This window comes from Lytechinus variegatus, chromosome 2 (assembly GCF_018143015.1).
Source record: "Lytechinus variegatus isolate NC3 chromosome 2, Lvar_3.0, whole genome shotgun sequence".
Lineage (NCBI taxonomy): Eukaryota > Metazoa > Echinodermata > Echinoidea > Temnopleuroida > Toxopneustidae > Lytechinus > Lytechinus variegatus.
Window position 1 is genome coordinate 35,699,947 of NC_054741.1, and position 23,935 is coordinate 35,723,881.

General features: G+C 36.4%; 2 protein-coding genes across 5 annotated transcripts in view; one reads left to right on the top strand and one right to left on the bottom strand.

The window, feature by feature from the left end:
• Positions 1 to 23,935, top strand: part of LOC121407965 — a 44,649-nt gene that overhangs the window by 12,561 nt on the left and 8,153 nt on the right. The window contains exons 3-8 of the mRNA XM_041599243.1: positions 19,450 to 19,556; positions 20,666 to 20,757; positions 21,235 to 21,264; positions 22,768 to 22,857; positions 23,353 to 23,466; positions 23,791 to 23,817. Of these exons, the coding sequence (XP_041455177.1) occupies positions 19,450 to 19,556; positions 20,666 to 20,757; positions 21,235 to 21,264; positions 22,768 to 22,857; positions 23,353 to 23,466; positions 23,791 to 23,817 (460 nt within the window). The remainder of the gene's footprint in view (positions 1 to 19,449; positions 19,557 to 20,665; positions 20,758 to 21,234; positions 21,265 to 22,767; positions 22,858 to 23,352; positions 23,467 to 23,790; positions 23,818 to 23,935) is intronic.
• On the bottom strand, positions 993 to 18,259 carry LOC121407966 (endoglucanase E-4-like). Of its 4 annotated transcripts, none has more exons than XM_041599246.1 (9): positions 18,169 to 18,259; positions 13,826 to 13,886; positions 11,219 to 11,392; positions 9,735 to 10,082; positions 9,101 to 9,212; positions 7,583 to 7,733; positions 3,387 to 3,537; positions 2,095 to 2,263; positions 993 to 1,300 (listed from the first exon to the last, which is right to left on the bottom strand). In XM_041599246.1, the coding sequence occupies exons 2-9, from the start codon at positions 13,866 to 13,868 to the stop codon at positions 1,087 to 1,089; spliced, it is 1,362 nt and encodes a 453-aa protein (XP_041455180.1). In that variant the 5' UTR covers positions 13,869 to 13,886; positions 18,169 to 18,259; the 3' UTR covers positions 993 to 1,086. The 4 variants fall into 4 exon arrangements, with proteins under 4 accessions (XP_041455180.1, XP_041455178.1, XP_041455181.1 ...); XM_041599244.1 differs by lacking the exon at positions 18,169 to 18,259 and adding an exon at positions 17,889 to 18,010; XM_041599247.1 differs by lacking the exon at positions 18,169 to 18,259 and adding an exon at positions 17,129 to 17,293.

Genomic DNA, 23,935 nt, shown 5'->3' on the forward strand with positions numbered 1-23,935 from the left:
TATAATGAAAAGAACTTTATTGTGATGGAGACTGCAATGTAGCTGATATTGTAAGAGGTAACTTTTACTTATGGCTATATCCATATACATAATGATATAATTTGAAATCAATGCTAAAGTAACAGTAAACATGCTAGTGGAGTTGATTCTATAAGAGAATGGGGAATCTATTACCTTGATATCGTCATCGATTAAGAGTGAGTCCACTCTAAAAAAGAAAAGTACAGAAAATATTGGGAAGAAAGGAAACAAGCGTGTTTGCTGTGTAATCTTTTCCGCAATATTTGGCAAAATGCAAGTTTAAATAGTAAATTTCAACGCAACAATGCGTAAAGTTTGCTAAGTATTTGGTACCATTTAACTTTTTATGTATGCGAAAGGAAAAAAACAACAACATTTTTCAGATGTTTTGGTAGAATGTTGTTCAAATCGTTTATAAAGATTTTATCCAATAACTCAAGTTTTTACAATTATGGCGATGATAAAATTAACTAATGTAACCAATTTAATTGATATTTCTAAGCCTTTATATTATACACAGTGGATTGTAACTATTCTCGACGATAATTCTTCTTATATTATATTAGCCTACATTATCTTAAAAGACATATGCATGCAGTATTGCCCATGGTCATTTTTGAAACACCGTAACGTTGCAGCTTTCCAGAAGGCGACGGATCCAGTGGATTGGGGGGGGGGGGGGTGACAGGCATCTGCCTAGCCCCCCGTTATGCTTACGTTGTACCACGTGACCCTGTGATCAGGTGATGTGTCTTTCACTGTGTTCCTGCTTTTCAAAGCGAAACATGCATCGTACCCTTTTAAAGGGATGATCCGGGCTGAAAATATTTAAGTTATTTATCTAAATAGAGTAAAATTTCATTGAGCAAAATGAAATTTTCAGCAATTTGCTTTGTGAATTTTACTCTTTTTATTGAAATATAAATATCCTTAGCCTTGACCATCCCTTTAATGAAGATTTGTGCTTGTCAAAGATTTGGCAAACGAAATTGATAAATTTACTTCTGTACGCCTAATTATGAAATCCTGGATCCGACTATCCTTCATGTAAAATGCAAGTTATAGCTAGAGTAGATAATGCCTAAGGCCAGCCACAGCGGACTGGAAGCCGGCATTGTAGTCGCAAGCGACCTCGTTACTCTTGTAGTCATCACGCCTGTCTTCGTAGTTGTCATTGCTGTCGGGTCCGCCGACCAGGGCTCCGGTGAGAGTCTGCGGGTTTGGTCCGTCGTAATTGTAATTGTTCCAGTCACAGGACGCAGGACGGTCGGGACAGGAACTGTCGGTAGATACATACAATAAAGCTTCATATAGGCCTAACTATTTTGTTTTATATACTGAATTACATCCATGCATAGTATACAGACAAGTGTTGTTCCTGCATGCTAAAATAAAACTAGGTATAATGACTTTGTTAAAAGTTGTTAATACGCCTCTCCTGTCATGCCTGTCACATTTTCCTTTCTGTTTTTGCCTTTTCTGTGTGAGACCATAGTTGGGTCTATGATAAGACTTTATATCGTGCTTTTTGAAGAATGATTTATCTGAACCTAGTCAAAGTGACCCATGACCGAGCAACATCATCGAAACCGACTCCAAACCCACAAATGGTATATCATTGATAATATTTTTTAAAATATAATTATCTGGTCGGTCTCAGATGAACTCTAGGAGTATCATACAAATGAAAAAAAACCTCTAGGGGTGCTATAGGTTTACACGGTCCAGACCTCTCCTTTTTATATACCCTTTCCTTTTTTCTCTATATTTACCCCTTTTCACTATAAGTGCAATTCCCTATGGCAAGTTCATTTCTACATTCTTTTCATAAATAAAATTATTGCAACACACTTTAGTTTTGTTTAATTTATATTCAATATTTGTTACGAAATGTCATTGATCAGTCTGTATTGGATTATATTGAATATGTATTGTAACTTGTTAAACGGAAAAAAAAAATATAATCTACTTGGCAATCTTGGGGTGAGTCGCGACCCCTCCCCTCCCCCTGTGGCACCTCCCTGGATGTAGTACAGGACTATCATCAGGAACAATCTTTATAAAGAAACGAACCTTGATCGGTGATGGGGACGCTGAGGTGGGTTATTTCCAAATCCGATGACGTAACTTCGGCCTGACGAACCGAGCATATAGTCTATTTGAGTTCTTACAAAATCACAATACTCTTGGTAGTTGTCGATCTTCTCTTTACATGCTATGGCGGCGATGAGAGCAGTGTTGGCTGTAGTGGTAAAAATCATCATGGTAATATGAACAAAGGGCATGACAAAGGTTTATGAGCGCAATTACATTCAGCATGTCCAGTGACTCATGCTATGTCCAACAATTGAAGAGGGCACATTTTTTTACACTGTGGTTAACGAAATTTCTCCTTGATTAAAAGCAGAGAGGTTCCTAGAGCAGAGTCTCGAGAACACCAATAATCTTGCATTGTGTAAAAATTACAGAAAATTGGTATATGGATTATTTTATTTCCTTTAATAAGATTTTTTTCTGTCCTTTTTAATAGAAAATTTCTTGTTCTAATAATTCACAGATTTTTTTACATTATTTGTGTATTTCTTTCAAACAGTGAACAACACCACAAGCATAGGATAACATTTCGTTATTTTCATTTCATTTCGTTTATTTCCATTTCCAACGTTTACAATGTTTTGTTAAATTTGGCCGAACCTCCAAAAGGATTTCAAAAATAGAAGAAAACGTTGGTATTCTCTATCTCCCAGACTATATGGTCGATTCCACACCTTCAACATAAGTTTATGGTTGAAATGGATGCGATGGTTGCCTGTCATCATTAAGTCTTGCATACAGGTAAACTTGACGTTTGACCTGAAATGACCTTTGCCCATATAATGAGCGTCAAAGGCAAATCAAACCTACATAAATGCACCATAACGTCCCAAATGCATCTATTCAAATTGGATGTTATTATTATAAGAGCAGTTGCCATGTAATACGTCATGAGATAGTCTTGCAGGTAAATAGTGACAGACGGGCGTATATTTACAGTTTGTCTTTCGATCACTTGGGCCTTGCATTCAACTTTGTTTAGAGTTAAGAACCCCCCCCCCCCCAAAAAAAAAAAAATGAAATAAAAGATAATAAAAAGTAATGTAATAATGATAAGAAGAAATAAAATAAAATTAATAAATAAGTACAAAAAATAATGATTAAAAATCATAAATAATTTGCTCCTCATTCTCATATTCAAAAGAATCACACATAGTTACCGACGTCTTGTGATATGATCAATTGAATTAAGATAAATGAACAATCAAAATAATAAAGCGTAAACCTTCCCTTTCGATGTTTTTCGATAGGATGTATAAAGATAAACTAACCTGAATAGCGAAGCGGTCCCCATTCAGATCGCCACGCTAGTCCCTTGGGTGTGTAGTGAACACTACCACCTCTCATCCAACTGTCTAAGAATCTTTTCACATCTTCCTTATACAGATATGTGTTGGACTTGTCAATTTGGTACATCATCATCTAAACAAAAAAAAAAAGCAAATATATCCATGTATTCGTTGAAATATGATATTGTGCAAACATTCCCCAAAATGTATATTATGCAGATGCAAAACTAGAATATTCTCTCTAAGTCACTTACTGCAGAGCATTCAGTGACGCAAAAGTGATAAAGAGCTGCAACTACGTCGTGAGCGGATGTCCGCTTTCTCAATGCGACAGCTGTTGTATGCCGTACACTGCTGCTTCCAGGGGACAGCGGACGCTGATGCCAGTAAGTTAAAATTTTGGGGGCTTCTGGGGGCTCGAGAAATTTGACATCGGTAATATAATCAAGGTAAAAACGATGGATGGTCAGCATGGATATGGGACACCTAGCAGATTATAATTATTGTCTATTTCCCCATTTTGACCATGGAAAATACCCTTTTTTTACCCTCCCCAAAACACTAAATCATGCATGCCCCGACTAATACTATTATCATAATTGTGTTATCATAATTATTTTTATTATCATTAATATTATCATTGTTATATTGTTGATTCTTGATTTCGGCTATGAAAAAACACATCGAAGAAATAAATACAATGTCATACATCGCAATAATGAACCCCAGTCATGGCGTAATTTCCTTCGGCAAGAAATTTATCCACGTTGTGCCGCACTCGACCCAGGTGAGGGAATGGGTACCCGGTAGGATTTATTTCTTGAACGCTTTAGCGCCTATTAATATGGCGGCTCAGCTACAGCCGGGGTAATAATATGACACTAAGTATAAAAGCGCAGTTGAGTATATGCACATAGTAACTGCGCTATATAAATGGACATATCATCATAATAATGAACATAACACAATATAGACATATGCTCTCACGTTCTACAATCCCGACCTTATGAGTTACACAAGAAAGGCGACTGCAAGCATCCCATTTGTGAGCAATACTGATTTTATTTCAATTCGGGATGAATCATGCTGATGATAAGTTGAATTAACAAAGGTTATTATCACAACGATTTTAGATATTTGAGAAATAAATATTCGTTATCACACCCCTGGTTATGTGATATTTTGTTAAATTGGAAATAAATCTAAAAATATTAGATTGATAAATTTCATTCAAAAATTTATATGTAATTGTTTAATATTAAAAGTAGTGATGTGATCAGTTTATCACTACAATCGTTAGGGGTGAATTTTCGACTAATTAAGAAAAGAACTTTATTGTGATGGGGACTGCAATGAAGCAGATATCGTAAGAGTAACTTTTACTTATGGCTATATTCATATACATAATGATATAATTTGAAATCAATGCTAAAGTAACAGTAAACTTTTGACATCGGTAATATAATCAAGGTAAAAACGATGGATGGTCAGCATGGATATGGGACACCTAGCAGACGGGGAGTGTTGTCCGTAATACCAGCCCCCATCCCCCCGACATAAATTATTTCCAACATTTAGGGAGCGTAGCGACCAAGCGAAAACACCATATGAACTGCTTTAGAATGTATTTTAGAACCATTTCTTCTAAACAACTGGACATGGCATTTTGCCCCCGATAACTGGCAATCTGGAAGATGGCCTGTGTTGTGATATCTTCTCCAGGCGGTTCTATTAGACGTGGATGAGCAATATCCCCCCTATTTTCCAATTTCCTATTTTGTATAGTTATACTTTCCATAGACGTTTGGGTTTAATATAATGAAAAGCAGGGTATTGAAAGGTGCATGTGAGTCGGGTTTCTAACGTCTATGGCACCCCCTATAGAGCACTTAATTTTGTAAACGCTTTGAAATTCCTGATTTGGAAAATCATCATGGTGAAAAGAACATGACCCCCGGGACTGCCGCCCCCACATAACGCAGTAGAAACAATGGAGTTTTTGTAGAAAGTAAAGTCAAATAACACTGGAGTGCCAGAGATACGTAGCGCTTTTGACCCAAACAGACAAATTTAGGAATTAATAACATCGTTTTGGTATGCATGGAATATTTGCCGGAACAGCTCTACCGGTTCACCAAGTTTTCTAGAAAGACCTTTTAGCTGTCCTTTGACATTTTCATTTCTAATCCAATGGCAAGTATATACAAATAATAAGATAAACGATATCCGTATTATGTAAATTACTATTTACAAATTACCAAAGGTGAAACAAAAATTGAAAGGTTCATGTGTCGTAATAGGCGTATAAGCTTCTTTTCCAAAAGAGAAGTACAAGTAGTAAAAATTAATGCATATATTTCGAACATTCAATGGTAAAAACCCACAATTAAGAACACTTTTTCTGAAGTAAATCACAGTAACATTTCTTGAGAAAGATTACCTTTTTCATAATCACCTGACAATATCAGAAGTAACGGGGCTTTGCTTTTTTGCAATCTGACATTGCTGATGCTAGTGTAAAATTCCATATGTTGGTCCGCCGTATATGTTAAGAGCGATTTTTTCAATTTAGAAAAAACAAACAAATATTCGCCCATTTCATGTTCTTCAAAATAAAACTGTAAATCGATTGTTGTTACATGCCGCCTAATTTCATCAGATACAGCGAATTTTGGTATTCCGCATACAACAATGATGATGATGATGATAATAATAATAATAATGATAATAGGCATTTATATAGCGCCATCTATCTAGAAATAATATATTCCGAGGCGCAGTGTTTTATTATCATCATCATTATTATTATTATCATTACCCTGGTTTTAGATCGAACTGCCTTTCAGCGCTCAGTGCATTCAAGGAATTAATCCTGCCGGGTACCCATTCACCTCACCAGGGTTGAGTGCAGCACAATGTGGATACATTTCTTGCTGAAGGAATTACGCCATGGCTGACATGTCTTGGTTGCCCCTTAAAATATTGAGTTAGGTTGACGCCTAACAAGACTGAGAATATTGATCATAAGTAGAGGGGGGGAGGGGGGATGGGTGACATTCTCACGAGGACTCTAATATCCTATATCACTGTAAAAATCTATTGGGTAACATTTTGTTATGTGTCCAACCAATTTAGGGCAGTATTTTACCCAATGCGGGAAGCATATTAATTTTTGTCCAGTAAAAAATAAGCAGCAATTACTTTAGAATGGGCAAAATATTCATCACACTGGATAATTGAAAATGCCCCAAAGAAATGCCCAATGTTGGGTGGACACATAATTACCCTCATGGAGCGCATTTACCAAATATTTTTTTAGAGTGTACAGATGCGTGTATTTTGGGAAAACAATTCATACAACTTTAATGTATTTGATAGGACAATCAATTACAACGATAAAGGTAAATTAGTGCTTAACTAGTGAGTGTGCATATGTACATCATGCTATATACGAGGAGGAGGATGAGGGGGGGGGGGGGGCTGACACCGTCCCCTGTATGTTCTTGGCTAACCATCGCCCTAATTGGTACACAAATAATGGTTTGTATTCTGTATTATAGTAATAGTTAATATTATGCTAAATCCTTTCCAGAAATCTAATCAACATTATGCTTACATGCAAGTTTTGGGATATATATATTTTTTTATTTCCAATTTGTTTATTTGCCGTTAATGCTATAGGCCCGTATTCTGAAGTCGGTTTTAACTCAAACTCAGGTTTAAAGTAGTGGTTTAAGTATGGACAGCTATAATTGTTACATAAATCACTAACAGTAGAGATTTATTTCAGCCCATTCGGCTCTAAAATCATTTGTAATTGTCTAAGAAGGGTAGATAAATAATTGCCTTCATCATCGATGGATCAGGAAAGAGCACATTAAACATAAAAACAACTTAATAAAAAATTGATACATTTGGCTTCCCATACTTAATCCACAACTTTAAACCTGAGTTTAAGTTAAACCTGCTATCAGAATACGGGCCATTGGGTTTAAAGAGAGAGGGAAAGAGGTGGAGGAGAGGGGGAAGGAGGCAGGGGAGGTGCTGAGAAAAGCTTCCTGCATGTATCCACCTTTGTTTATTGTTATTATTGTTATCATCATATTTATTATTATTATTATCATTATTGTTATCATTATTATGATAATTATAATTATCATCGTTTATTTTATTTTTACCTGTACACCGGCGTTTTTGTCGTCCCAGGATAGTGCCCATGGTGTGCCAGAGCTGTAGAATTCCCTAGCCTTGTTGAGATAAAAACTATACCCTGTAGCTCTATAGATCCAAGCAGCGGCAAAAGCTAGCTCATCATTATAGCCTGAGGAACTGCGTGTGAAAAGCTTTGCATCATTTCAGTAATTATGTTTGCATCAATATGATTTATTTTGTTCTCTTTTTCTTTCCAGTAATACATGCATGTACGCATAAAAGAATAAGTCAACTATAATTTCTTCATTTCCAGGGGGATCCACACTTTACAAGCTTTGCTTTTTAGTGGATCCCCCTCATTTCCATTTATGCTCTACATTATACTGTTTTTCTGTTTTACGAAATAAGAATGCCCTTCTATAAGGTAGGGGGTGGGATATAAGCTAATAATACTGACTAATGTCTCCTTGTCATTATGGTATAATCATAATTTCGTGTCAAGGGGTGAGCTCATGTAAAGAAATTTCGTGGTTGAATGTTTAAGCCACCAACAAAATCTGGCATTATTGATTTTCAATAATAAGAAATGTATTTAAAAATGCCCAGAATTAGGTCTGAATCTAAAACGCGCACACGCATGTTGACTGAGATACGCAGCTTGTTCTTATTTAAAACGTGATCAAATTATCAAGTTTCAGATCAGAATATAAAAAATGTACTGCTCGCACTTCTCACTCGCATTATTGAAGGAATATACCCGATTAAAAATTCACTTCATGATTCACAAAACATGAATAGAGTGCCCCGTTTTGGGGTCTGAAATCATGGTTTAGCTATATACCTATCCCGTTAATAGTTACAAAAAGTGCGTAGAATGTTCATATTTTAGATCAGATTGTCAAAAAATTTCAGATCGTACTTCGCGCTCGCATTATTTAATTGTAGAAATATGTATCGTCTTAATGGCTAACTGCAAACAGTCCTTAATATTTCAGGCCAGAATGTATTATTAAAAACTTATGCTCGCGCTTCGCGCTCGCAGTAATATTGTCTAGTTACATACGCATCTTGCTTAAGATCTTTAACACTGCCTAGAATATTCAATTATCAGGACAAAATGCATAAAATAAAATAAAAATGTCTCGCACTTCGCGCTCGCACTATTCAAATAGGGCCCATGAGATTATTAAATATGTATGTTGTTTTATAAGAGTAAAGCTAAAAGAGAGCGCTAGGACTATCCTTCAAAGAAAGAAACAAAACCTTTGAGCCGCCGATCAGGGAAAATATGGGTAATTTTTTTTAGGGGCCTCCCATTTTGACGAAAGCTGGATCCGCCCCTGAATACATAATGTGTGTTTACGTGTAAGTATGTGAGCGTTTGTTTGTGTGGTCGAGCGCTTTTAGAAAGGTGATTCATGATTTTGCCCCCCCATCTGATCGACGCCCCTGTTCAGCACCCTTTGCGAAAAAAAATCGTTCCCACAGCTCTGTCCGGGGGGGGGGGGGTTAAGAATTGAAATATAAATGTGTTTTAAAATTACCGGTAGAAATCATTAGCTCCAGGAACGGAGTTGGAGTAAATACCCAGATAAGAGTCGGCGAGCTCAAATAGCTCTTGTGCTCTCACCCGTAGAGTCTCCGAATATGAATAGTCTAGGAGAAACATTTGAAAGTATTATTGAGAAAAAACAATTAAGATAATGGCAAGTTACGGAAACTTTGTAAACCAATTTATTAAAGTGATTAAGAAAAAAAAAACATTAAAGTTGCAAACATTTGAGAGAAAACCGACCCAAAATGATGAAAAGGAGGCCGAATGCTAAAATAAAAATTATCTCAATTCCGTCATTAGATAAACATCCGCTCTGTGTCAAAATATAACACATTACCTGACCTTAAACTGGGTCATTATTATCATGATAACTATTATTATCATCATTATTATTGTCATTATCATTATTATTACATGTACTGCTATTATCATTTATATCAATATAATTACTATTTTAATTGTTTTTTCTTAGTGAACATTAAAAAGATCATTTAACAAACATATCATAAATCAATTAATCAACACAGAAACGGATAAAAAACACGAGGAAATGATTGACTGAAAATAAAAACATGCATTTGACTCAAGCAGTAACCATGGTAACATAGTCGGGTTCGTCTTACCAGTCTCCCTGAAGACAATACAAGCAGCGGCCAGAGCAGCAGCAGTTTCTCCTGCAACGTCAGAACCAGGGTTAGAACGTGTGATCTTCATGGATGGTCTATACATGGTCATGTCTTCGGGACGACCCCAGGAAGAGTGATCAGCATGCCCATCCCCTACCTGGACGAAAAGTTCGTCACTTTCAGACACGTGACACTTGATGAAGTAATCTGTGGCCCATCTTAACTGCTTCTTGGCATTTTCGTACTGGCCCGCTGCCATGTATGCGTCTTTAAACTCGATGATACCCCAAGCAAGTAAAGTGGCCGATGATGCCATTGGAAGACCGAATTTGACATGATCTCCGGCTGAAATGCAAATAATAATTATGTCGACTGTCAAAATTCGAATTTCAATTTAAATTTCAAGTTTCCATTCTTGAATTCGAATAAACAAGAAAAACTTTTCTTCCAACTTAGATTTCTGAGAAACCTTTCAATAAGACAAACATTATCGGGAAATTAGGATTTTTTTTACATCTAGAGGGCATATGAATTAGCAACCTTTAAATCTCAAGTCCCCAACTTCTCAAATCTGACCTTTATGCAACATTCTGAGAAGTGTAATCTTTTAGATAGGCCCACTTATTCATTACTTAATCCATTCATATCGCAATAAATTTATACTACTACATTTCCTCTCAAAACTTATAGGCTAATTTAACTTTGTATAACTTACAATTATATCAAAAGGTCAGACTAGCCATTTATAACGTACAGTCAATCTATTTATTTATTTGTTTTCTTTGTTTTATACTGCAATGTATATAGGCCGATTCAGTTATGCAAAACTGCTTTCCAAAGGTGCCCTGCAGTTTAACGAATAACTCGACATCATAGTAATTCAATATATGTAACATACAATTAAGTAATTGTTTAATGATTAACAGTGTTTTTTTGTCTCGCCCACCAGAGGTGAAGGCGAGACTTAGGTCATGTCGGTTGTCTCACTCTGTCCGTCTGTCAAAGGTATGGTCATAATTATACATAATACTCAGAGTGAGCTCAATGCCCGAGGGGCACCTTGTATATTAAGCGCGGGGTTTTAATGCATGATTTTTCTTACACCTACGTGTACATAATTATTAGATATCAAATAAATATGTACACTGTTAAAAAAACCTGATTTTACAGAAAAAAGAAAGAAGATTTGCAAAAAGCAATAACAGAATCATTCTGTAAATTCATAAAACAGGAATTTTTCTGCAATGTAATAGAACAGGTCTGTTTAAAAAGGGGAAAATGGTGTTTTATTAAAGGAAATTTGTGAGGTTCCATACTGTAAGATTACGCAATTTGGTAAGATTACAGCTATTCTTGAGACACTGCTACAGGAACTTCTTTTATTTTAAGGATAAATTTTCTAACAGTGTAGGTAGATTTGATTTTTCAATTTAAGATTTAACATCAATTTAACGTGTTCAATAATGCAGTTTTATACTTACCGTCGTACCATCCCCCTGTCAGGTCCATTCCTACGTCGCTTCCGTCATTAAGAGCAGAATCACCACGCCAATCGATCCTGTTGTCTCCTGGAAGTTCACCCGACCTCTGGGCCTCAAAGAACAAAATTGACTTTCCAATCACATCATCGTAATCCCTCCAGTCGAATGCTTGGCCTTGTCAAATAATTAGATCAAATTAATATGAAATTAAGCAGAGTGGGGGTAAAAAAAGAGTATAAAAAAGTGATAAATGTCAGTAATTTGATAGAACAATTTTACCAAGCACATTGGCCTATGACCAAGCATCGATAGGAAGAATCAGTGATGCAGAGCATATGACTTCTTCAGAATTTTCCGAATGGCGGGAGAAAAAAGTGTTTCCCTAGCTTTTCGATTGTGGGTCAAATGACCTATGTAGACAACAAGCCCGTCAGATTGCGTTTCCTATTCATGGCCACATTGTACACGAATGTAAAAAAAAGCAACAAAAAAGAACAATCAAACATAAACAGCCCCCTGCAAAGTATAAGGCTGCAGGAGTAGCTTCCCCGATCGCCTGAGGATGTCGTTGTTAGTTTGTCGGAAATTTATAAAAACATAAAAAAACGCCTTCCTGGACGTTTTTGTTTCCTTCTCTTCTTTTTTCTTTTACGCGCAATTTGTTGCGATATCTCTCAAGACAAATGTGTACACAAAGTCCCAGCAAATCCTGAGTAGATAGGCACCTTTCGCAGACCTCTGCAACGCGAGATTAGAGTCGGGTAACTCAAAAGTTAACGATTAATCATAGACTCGATTTTTGTAGATTGATTGTACATTACAGTCAATACAATCAAACGTTGAAAACTGTTATACAATCATTGTCAAGTTTTGTGTTAAAGGCCCTATAGATCTTGCTTTTCGTGTGCAAAGCTCTTTCATACGATACCAGCATGCCATGCCATGCCATTTGACTGCCTGAGCTCGCGGCGGGACTGTACCTGTATCATGGCTATGACTCCAGCTGGCTTGAGACATGCGAAATGTAGATTATGACATGGATAAGAAAGTGGTTTTTCAAACAAATCGAGTACATATTGAGTAAGGAAAAACTTACCGAATTAAGGCTTAGATATTGATCATTACAGTCCATCGAATCGATATTGCATTTAATGTGCATTATTTGTGAATCACTGGCAATGAATTCCATGGGTCAGATCACCTCTCAAGCCGAATCATTTCGCATGCGTTGACATGTACACAGCATGCAACAGGCCATAAACCGTCTAAATTTGCGGAGTTTTTTCTTTTGCCTGTACCTTCTACACAAACAATATGCCTCTAGCACACAATGTAATGGGCAGTATGTTTTACTTTTCCGCAGAAATGGGGGGTTTGCCGGGGGGTACACTTTCATTGATGAGTGGATACCAGGCGCGACCATGGAGTTTCGAAAAGCACCCTAAACAAGGGAAGGTCTTTTCCAGATTATGAAAATGCATCTCTCAACAAGTATTTGGGTTGTGATACCCAACAAGTAGTGGAAATATATCCCTTTTTCATTATCTTAATCATCGTTTTTCACACCCTCATAACGCTACATAGGCCTATACGTACTGTATTACGTACTTACCCACTCTTTCCCTTTTTACGTGTTGTCGCGCCTGGTATCCACCATTCAATTGAAGTGGGTCCCCCGGGCGGCCTCTCGAGCTCTGGGAGAAACCGAATTTGGATTTGGAAAGTCGTCCTAAATCGGATATATCGCTGTTACCATAGTAGCAACCAGATTTTTGCACACGAAACGCAAATTGAATGTTTCTGTTCCAGATGCGAAACGAAAAAAAAATCTCATGTCACACAATTTGCATTACAGGACGGAGTTTTACGACCATGACGACGGGCCCAAAAGTCTCTTCCAACATTAACTAACGTCCTAAATAAGCGTGGGAATGCGCGTCCTCAAACGAAAGGTCGGGAATACGATAGCCAGATCGCGAAAGTTTCGTGTACGTCGCGAAGCTCGCTAGATTATTTCGCATGCGGTTCTTGTATTGTTCATGTTGTTTACAGATTACGTACGTTGCGCGAATTTCGCACTATAAGGAAGCAAGCATTGTTTTACGCCGACACGTTTTCCACGAAACATTCGGAGAAAATCCTCAGAATTTGAATTTTGCCATTTTTCTAAATTTGTGTCCTGTCCTTCAAAAATTGCTGACGTATATCCCGTGAAAACCACGCTCATACTGTAAAACCATATTAAAAGGTAATGGGTGTCGATCTGGGGTTGGTTCAGTGGCCTGTATTAGCGTAATTACAACAAAGTAATTATACAGATCGATTTTCCGTTTTTTTAACAGGTTGTAAGGAATTTGAATGGTGTTTGTAACCGACATAGCACCAAAAGGGGTTCCACATTATTTGATATACAGTGCAACGTGCGAATTTAACACATTTTAAATGACTTATGTCTGGACTACTAGTACTATATTCGTGCCTCATGATTCATGATACTCGGGTCAAGTGAGGAAATGTTTCATAAATTTATGATAATTTATCCCATCACTCTCAGCAATACAGAGGTAACTATTTCATTATAAGCCGTTTTTATTCGTTTTTCCTTACCTTGTGAAATTAGGCAGATCGCTATCAATGGAAACAGTAACATGATTGATGCTTTCACAATCTGCAAAGGAAAGTACAAAAGCACTAAATCGTGTACAAATCACAAGCCTTTACTTTACGCTACCAAAAAAATAACGATACAAGGTTTATCCATTTTCATCGCTTGCAAGCTGAATACGTTTTATTTTTGCTTTAATTTGGGGCTTCAAAAATGGTTTTAACAAAATAACCATTCATGTATTGTCGTTATAAAATAAATACTTAGGTACAGGCAAAAAACATGCAGAAAAAGACCCTTAAACATGTTCAAGGATATATACATAAGTGATTTCCTACCATTACATTTTTTATAGATTAAAAACCTATACTCTCTTACCAAGGAATGTGTGCGACACAAGCATCAAAATCAACAACAAATTATGAAAACCCACATGAAACTGATATCTCTTATTTCATGAATCGGTGACATCATATTTGCATAATATTTCTAACACTATTTTCAGTCTCATTTATGACCAAGAACATGTATATTGAAAATTGTCGTACATAAAAGCCTACCCAAGAGGGACCTACCGCTTACATTAATTGTAGAACATTGGTAAACCCACCACATGCCAAGTTTATAGGTTTATGCATTCTTTCTTATGAATATACATAGGCGGATCCAGCTTTTGGCGAAAGGGGGGGCGCACTGCCGAGCGGCGCACATATTTTTGCACTTCACCGGCGCCATAAAAGAAAATGTTGAAAAAGAAAAGGGGTAATGCCTGACCCTGTCAAAACACGCACGCACACACACACACACACATGCATATATATATATTTATATATATATATATATATATATATATATATATATATGACTCATATCATATAGATATACATGACTCATGAGATAGAGACACATATTTCACCGACAAATTAATGCGAGCGCGAAGCGCGAGCTGAAATTTTTAAAGTATACTGACCTGAAAACAGGAAAAAGGTGCCTGTTTAGGACTGTTTGTAGTAACTCATGAGGAGGATACATATCTCGCTACACAGATAATGCGAGTGCCGATGGCGAGCTGAAATTTACTTATATTCTGACCAGAAAGCTTGATATTCTAAGCATTCTTGGTACCAATGATTAAGACGGGTATCTAAAAGAAATGCGAGCGCGAAGCGCGAGCTTAAAATTTTGATATTTCGATCTGAAAACATTACAGTTTAATGTACGTTTTAATAAAGAACAAGATTATATCCAACAAAAGATTATTGCAAATCGAAGCGGGTGTTCTTTTGAGGTTCAGAACTAAAAACGGGACATTCTATTCACCTATTTAATCATGAAAAGTATGGGGTTTTGCTACAGAAATGATGCGAGTGCGAAGCGCGAGCTGAAAATTTTTATGTTCCAATCTGATAATTTGAGCACGATTTTTAATAAAGAACGAGTTGTGTAGCTCAATCTCGTTTGCTGATTTCTATGTAACATTACCATCTTATTGTTTTTGCACATGCGGAATTATTGGGGGAGGGCAAAACGATCATTCTTGACCGCGGCGCCGATCTAGATTTGTTTAGCAATAGGCCCTTCTTCATTATTCTACCAGCGCTTATTTATTGAAATCAGGCGACGCTGATCATTCTTGACCGGCGCCGATTTCAATTTAGGTGGCGCCGGTTAAGACAAAGGCAGCGCCGATTTGTCTTGACCGGCGCCGATTTAAACAAGTAGTACTGATTATTTTTACCGACGTTACGTAAGATTCAGGCAGCGGCAATCCATAATCGACTGGCGCCGATCTAGAACCAGGAGGCGCCGATTATTCTTGACTGGCGCCGATTTTTAACCAGGTGGTACTGATTATTCTTGACCAGCCCCGATTTAGATATAGGTAGCGCTGATTATCCTTGATCGGCGCCGGTTAAGAACTCAGGCAGCGCCGATTTTTCTTTACCGGCGCCGATTTATAACCAGATGACGCCGATTGTTCTTGTCCAGCGTCGATTTAGATTTAGGTGGCGCTAATTATCCTTGATCGGCGCCGGTTAAGACTCTGGCAGTGCCGATTTTTCTTGACTGGCGCCGATTTATAACTAAATAGCGCTGATTATTCTTGTCCGGCGTCGATTTAGATTAAGGTGGCGCTGATTATTCTTGATTGGCGCCAGTTATATGCAGGCAGCGCACTGCTACCGGCGAAGTTGTTGGGAAAAGGGTAGTTAAAAGAAAAAATAAGGAAGATGATGATTACGCTTTGCTGGGGATAGTCTTTCCTTTACTGTTGCTAATGTTATATCTGTGTATAATTTTTTTTAAGCAGCGCCTTTTCCCTCTCTTTCCTTTATTTTTAATTTTTCAAGCGGCGCCTTTTCTTTCTTTTACTTTTTTTTATTTTCTTTATTTTGAGCGGCGCCTTCGGCGCCGCTCAAATATTAGGGGGGGCGCGCGCACCCTGCGCACCCCCCTGGATCCGCGGATGATATAGGTATATATTTAGTCAAAGGCATGACTGCTAACAACATGTGATGATGTATATTTACGACTAAGGTTTGATAAGTTGTCAAGAAATGTCGTCACCGAAATGTGAAAAATAAATAGTCATGCACTGTTTGAAAACAACATGGAGTAAAGCGTGAAATTTTCTCCTACCAACAAACCAAGTAAATGGACATCGAAAAGTAGGCTCTAGTACATTATAAGGAGAGATTGTGTTAAACAAAAATAATTTTCAGTGGAATATCAGAGTGATTATTATTCTCAATTACATATAACCTCAAAGAATCCACAATGTGAATCAATTCAAAATAAAAAAAAGTGCCTAAAAATTTTCTCTCTAATAGGTCTACTGAATATAATAAATGGTGTATCTTGTACGGATTAACATAATTATGAATAAAAATATGCTCCACCTCATTACATGATATCAATGAAAGTTTTGTGCAACTATGACTTCAAAAATACAAGTCTAGAAGAAGATTTTACCAATACATTGTTTCTCACTATATCGGCAGTATGTCGGAACAAACTTACCTGTTTTTGCAGCTCAGAAGCCAAAGCAGAAAATGATTTCAATCTTGCCAGCGTGGCGCATATAATATTAATTTTCGCAAACCAACAAAAATTATCTCTTTTCTTTGTGAGAACCTCAGCATGTGATCAAACATGGTAAATATGATAAATGGCAGAAGCAACCTATCAAAATAATGTATATATGTGAATGTCGCAATCAATCAAACGCACCTTTATCATTATCGACGTCAGAAATGTCTAATTTGAGGTAAACAGAGTCGATTGATTATTACTGATGAAATTACCTTTTAATAACCTAAAGTGAAAACTTGAAAAGCCCTTGAGAGACGAAATTTGAAATCGAACGAAAATCATTGCCGCTTTGGCTGAAACATAAGCCGAACGGTACAGAGTTTGTTAATGACCATCACTGCTGCATGCCAGCTTCAATCAACATTATTGATTAATTTATCTATCAATTAATTAATAAGGCATTATATTACCCCGGCAATGGCGTCAGCTGCTAAAGGCGCTTGGTGCATTCAAGGAATTAATCCTCTATGTTCTCCCAAAGTAATGCTAAACTTAAAAATATGCAGTAACTTCGTTATTTGTTATCAGATGTCATCCATTTTTCAGACATTCTAATTTTCAACTGTCAACTGTCGTCATCAAAACAGGTTCCAAAGTGTACCCGTGGAATACGCACGCTAAGCATATTTTCTCTTGTGGGCAAAGCATCTAACAATCATTTTTCGTATCAAATGAGTAAATATTACACCCCTTAAACACATACAGCTGTTAATTCTTTAAAATTTATCTGCAGATTATTTTGATTAAGAAGCTGACAGAGGACATCCAATTAAAAAAATATGTTGAGCTTAGCATATCATCCTAATGTTGAAAAATAATAATAAACCCATCTTTGGAGAGGAAATTTCGATATTTTATTTAGTCAGTGTTAGTGAAATAATGTTGATTATGAGACTGAAGTGAAAGGAAAAAAAGAAGAAGTATATTGCAGCATCGCAGTGAGGGTTGTACTAGTAGTCTGCATTCACATACCATTTTTTGCAGTTCGCATAATTCAGAGTCTGAAGTAGTGAGACTAGATTCACTGTGATCTCTCAGACGTACACATGCAGAGCCTTTGTCGTCTAGTCTTCTGTGTAGACAAAATGGCCCGAATTCACAAAGAAACCTAGCTCCTAGTTTTTGGTGGTTTAAACCCCTCCTGGTTTAAACCCCGAGCTGGGTTTTTCATTTGCGTTTCACAAACGATTTTAAACCCCCTTGGGGTTCAGGCCAATTGGTTAATGTCAAATATGAATCCACGCTTGCATACCAGTGTCAGGTAGGTAGATGGCTATTGATCAAACTGACGAAGTACCACCATCCGAGTATTGGAACACATTGAAAGAAACCCTATGTTGACCAAACTGAATGTCCGATAGTGTATCCGAGCTGAATGTGGTCCCTATTTTACAAAAAAAAACAACAAATGATCTCGTACCTTATAGAAAACTAGCAGAATTTATTTTCGAAACATCAAAATTGGTGCCACAAATATAGAGTATCAAATAACCTTTGGTTTTGAAATAATATCGAGATGGACAAAGTTTAGTAAAACTGGGCATTGTCTCTTTTTTTAAATATATTTTTCCAGGTCTTATATATTTAGAACTGATGTTTGTAACTTTTTAAAAACTACCAACCAACCAAATAAGCAAAATATTGCCCGTCATATTAAGTCTTGTTCAATATGCAGAGAAATTGACCGCTAATGTGGTTCCTTGATCGTTATATCGAATACACTCTGAAACCCCTTTTAAGGGGCATACGTGGATCTAATGGGGCCGTTTTGAGCACATTTGTAATCATGAACAGAATGGCCATCTAAATAAACAAATCATGAGAGCGTGCACCGAAATTGTAAAGAAGTGCATTGAGTACGAGGCCAACAAGGTGTTTAATATCATAATCATAATTTTGTGCAATATAAATACTCTATATCCATGATATCAGTCTAATTATTAAGAACTGAAAGTAAATCAATCAAAGGCCAAAGATTAAAAATCATGTTTGAACTCGTTCTGTATATTTATCTGAAATTATTCACAACCGTTGAGGCAAAACTATGATAGTGTGCTAGTAAAAATTCATATTAAGAAATAGGTTTGTACAAATCCTAATAATTTTGATATCGGATCATGGTTGCATACCAGTAGCTAGATGACTATTGATCCCTAGCAGATGAAATTTACTATACAGTCACTTAAAAAAAATTCATTTTCAATCATTGTTTGATTAGTCATAGGAATAAAATAGTTTTGAATGAATGTAAAGTAAAAAAGTAAATTTAATTTAGAAGCTATACAGCATCCATTTTCAATAAAGAGGTAAATGCTGAATTCTAGTAATTATAATTTTGTTTCAAGATCAGTTTGAAAAATATGATATATCAAGTCCAATTATACGATTATGTGTAGTGAATACATGGAATAAATACGAGGACAAGCATAATTACCTCCATCACAGAATCTGTATCCCCTTCATATACGTTAAGATCCTTCTAAATCTTCTTTTACGATCCGTCTAAAAGGAAGTTTGTTTTCTTTTCCTTCAGGTGGTTTGGGCCGAGTCTTACGCAGTCGGGTGTGGACGAACCTTTTGCAGCAGCCTTGTTAATTATTTTCCGAATTCGTACATAATAACCTGCAACTATGGTCCAGGGTAAGTATTGATATTATACCCAATCATTTATATTAAATCAAATTCCCATTCATTCTTCCAAAATGACTTCGTTACAAATACGTAATATATACCATGCATAAAATTTATAATAATGGTAGTGAAACAGCAAAATATCACGTATGCTTCGACGGTATTTAACAGAAAAAAGGTGACCCTTACCACGCTACAGATGACCAACCTCAAGGGAGTAGGTGATGTACATGCCAAGTGTCGAAAAATTTACAATATTATATTGTTTCATTATTTATATATTATTTCATTGTTATTATTCCCTGTAAAAATACAGTTTTTTTTTCAGGCATGCGCTTATTGTTTTTTGGTCATATAAAATTTGTGACTGATACAAACAAACCAATGATTATCAAATGTGCACAATTTTCAGGAAATTATAGATCTACCTCAACGATTGAATAAACCACATTGTAACCATGTGCAATATCGGTCTTCACTACCGATCCGTTTCATTGGTCAGTAGCCGAATTTATGTGGAAAAATGTCCAAGAACTTTTGATATTACTGATGATTGCAGATGTTACATCAAGACATTAGGAGGATTCAAAAACACAGTAAATGTAGTGAAAACTGCCCGTCAAATGACAAAGTAAAGCTGGGAGGTTTTTGTCGAGAATCGGAGCTGACGAAAAATGTCAAGTATGTCGTTTGTCCAGAGACAAGGACCAAACTGCTGTTTTTTTTCACCAATCTTCGGCAAAGACTTCTTGGTTGATCTTTGTCATGAACTTCTCAGTTCTTGAATCCTCCATACGTCGCTTCGCAAAAACTCCCGAATGTCCAGAAGAAACAAAATTAAAGTCGATCTGCTTTATGTTGACAATCAAGAATACTATTGGTACAGTTTTATAAAGTTGAACCTTCAAGAATTAGGTGGCACATACATTATCATGTCATCCCTACCTTTTGGGGGAAAGGAAAGGAAGAAGGGGTGGAGGTGTGTCCATGTTCCCCTGGATCGAAACCACAAGAATCAATGCGAATAATTCATATCATATAAACGTTACATAAATGTTCATTAATTTGGTTCTTTTTATCATTGATACAATTTACCAAATCTCTTCCTGCTCTACCAGTGGAAATATTGTTGGGCAGGACGTTTATCTTTCCGGTCCGAGCTGTACTGAATGTTCAACAGGCATCGGGGAATGCTACAATAATCTTTGTAGTAAGTTACTGTTTCTTTCTTGTTTCTTCTTTTTCTTCTTCACCTTATTTTCTTCTTCTTCTTCTTTTCCTTCTTCTACTTCTTATTCTTCTTTTTCTTTTTTCCATTTTGAATGGTTTGTTATTTACAATCCCCTCCAACTGAATTTCCTCCGCTAATCAGCCTGAATTCGATTTCCAACATTAAAACAGTAAGTTTATAATATTTACTAATAGTAGATATCCATTTGAGTTTTGATTTTGGAAAAGTCTTGGACCGGGAAAGCAGATCGCTCTAAGATTTGGACTGGACGAAAAATTGCAAATAGGACGTTTGTCCTGAGTCCAGGGCAAAACTGCGGTCTTAATACCACGATTTCCGACAAAGACTGCTTTTTAAGGCTTTTGATAATAAATTTCCTGCGTTTCAAAGGCGAAAATTCCTTATTATGATATCAAAACATGTCAAATCATTTTGTTTTAATTTCTTGTTTTGCAGGACCCTGTTCGGAACATTCTGAGCCATGTGGTAAGAATATTTATGAAGATGGACTAAATGTCTTGAATATTGAGTATTTGAATAATCATGATAATACTTGAGTATTTTTAATGACTTATTTAGTCGGGAGAAGGGTCTACATTTTTTACCAGCTTTTTTGGCTATATTTTCTGAAGTGTGTAGTCATGAATTTGAATGTTTCAGTTGTCAGTTGTTCACAATCTGCATAGGGCGGTATTCTTAAAGATTTGAAGGAAAAATATTTATCTTCACATTTGTTAATTAACCATCACATTCTCATAGCTATAGGCCTGCCCTCTTTCATGTAGAATGCTAAAATTGTGCATTCATTGATGGGCTTTTTCATCATACAGCAGAAAGATATCAGAACATAAACCAACCTTTGACCAAAACCATGCACATTTTGGCATGTATCCTTATTTTTTTTTCTTCAAAAAATAAATATCACTTCAATTGAACAGAATGACGACTGTACTTAGTTTTTCTATCATATCCTCCACAAATTAAATCCTGTATTCTGATTGGAATAACTAGCATCATGTGACCAGACATATTCTCATTTTTTGCAATGATGTTGAATGTGAAACGACCATAAAAAATACTATTCCGTGACGTCAACGATGGAATAGTGCACTATTCCATCGTTGGTGTACAGATCATTGACACAGATCATGCAATTTCTCGGGCGCATCGGTCAGCGAAGTGATTCTACCGGCCACGTCCCGCGTAGGGACGGCAACAGCACAAATCTGCGTTTCGCTGAGCGCCTTTGGGAAAAGTAGGTCAGTCAGGGCAGCGATTATCTATATTTTGGTTCAGATTAAAAAAAAGAAAAAGAAAAGATGTGCTACGTGTACAGAACTATATTATCAAAGCTGTTCTAAATTATTAAATGTAGGATATAAAACATTTATTACCTATACAAGGCAGTTTAGCAAATAAACAATTGCCATATTTCGCTCGCTACTTTCAGTCTGAAATCAGGTAAACATTTGGCATGTTACTCCCTCCGCTCCGGGCTTTGCACATAGAAATACTGTACAAAAACGGATGGCAACTTTGGCCATATTTCGTTGTGCGCTTGCGCAGTAGGAGCCGATTTCGATTGCTAATTTTCTGGTTGGAACCAATTTGTAAAACGATGCATAGTAGATGATTTGCGGTGCGGCCGATCATTATCTACAACAATAATATTGCCCTTAAGCAAATAATTCCCGCTTTACTTATTCAAAGCCTGGTATATTTATATACTATCAATAATTCGGGAGCTGTATTCATTTATATTTTTTTCTCACTGTCTTGGTAGGAATGATAAATCTGTTTTTCATTAAAATACCTAGATGCTGCTGAAATTGCTAAGTTAGAACACTACGTGGGTTATGATTTGGTATTCATGTCATTGAGAACATCGGGATTTATTGACATTATACACTTCAGAAACCTGAAGTAAATAGTTGTCGAAAATGACTTTATCATGTCTATTCTGATAATGTATTTTCCTTAATTTCACAGAATGTAGGGCTGAGTGTCATAACTGTGGGACAATGAACAGCGACTGTTCATGCACTTGCAGAGATGGATGGCGAGGACCTAACTGTGTTCGTAAGTCTACAAATTTACTCGTGAAACACGATTTATACAACAGTTTTATAACCTGCACGTTCCCATTTGACCCAACAATAGCATAAGTGTTACTCAATCTTTTTGGAGTGTAATATTGATTCATCAATCCATACACAAATAAAGACAAAACAAGTGATTTAGAACTTTGGGAAATTTGTCTTCAGCAAAGCTGTTGCAGGAGTTCCATATTATTGTTTCGTTGTAGAACTTTACCAATCCCCCTTCTTTTAGTCATGTTATTTGCAGTACGTAAGTACCATTGTTTTTTTTTTTATAAATCATAGTGACAATACACGATTTTCATTTTAAGTTCAATTAACGAAAGTTCATAAATCAAATAAAAGTCATTCTTAAACCAATCGGAAACATTTAAGGAATTATGTTTGATATTTCGGAGTTGTGGCTTGCTAAAACATTATCTTGGATATTTTACTCATGGATGTGTCTACCATTACATCTATATTCCATAATTAGGAGAATGTGAGAACACCGACGTCCGATGCGGTAATGGATGGCCAACAAGTTGGTGCGGTGACAGTCTGTTTCCATTTGTTGATGCAGCTTGTCATCTCCTATGTGGCTATTGCAGTAAGTAAGCCTCCTTCGTCTTCTGCTGTTCATTTTCACTACTCAAAATAATCAGAAGAGTCCATTCCTTTGGCGCTGCACCTGTGTTTTCTATCATACGGGTCGAATTCAGACAAAACCTGTGTGAATATCAAACAATATAAAACAATTACCCGACTTCCGTCGAGCAGTAACTTGACAGTATTTTGACATAAACGTACATTTCCCTATTATTTCAAAGATATGAGAAAATGGTAAACCGTTTGTACAACAACATGACGTATTAATGGGCATTATTTCCGAAACCATGTAAACCGTTTTCTTTTATTATCTTCTCTTTAACAGATCCAGCTGATCCGGATTTCATATGTTGTAAGTACGATTCATGAACAAAATACATTTTTCCACCAACTAATCTCCATGTTATATCTATTTATAAAGTTACTAGATCACTGTTGGTTAGAAATGCTGAATGAAATGTACGGTAATT

Excerpts from the sequence above, each read along its gene's own strand:
- LOC121407966 (XM_041599244.1), bottom strand. Across the intron at positions 10,083-11,218 it reads GACAGGGGGATGGTACGACG|CCGGAGATCATGTCAAATTC; the intron begins GTAAGTATAAAA and ends TTTGCATTTCAG. Across the intron at positions 7,734-9,100 it reads GGAGCTAATGATTTCTACCG|TTCCTCAGGCTATAATGATG; the intron begins GTAATTTTAAAA and ends TTTCACACGCAG.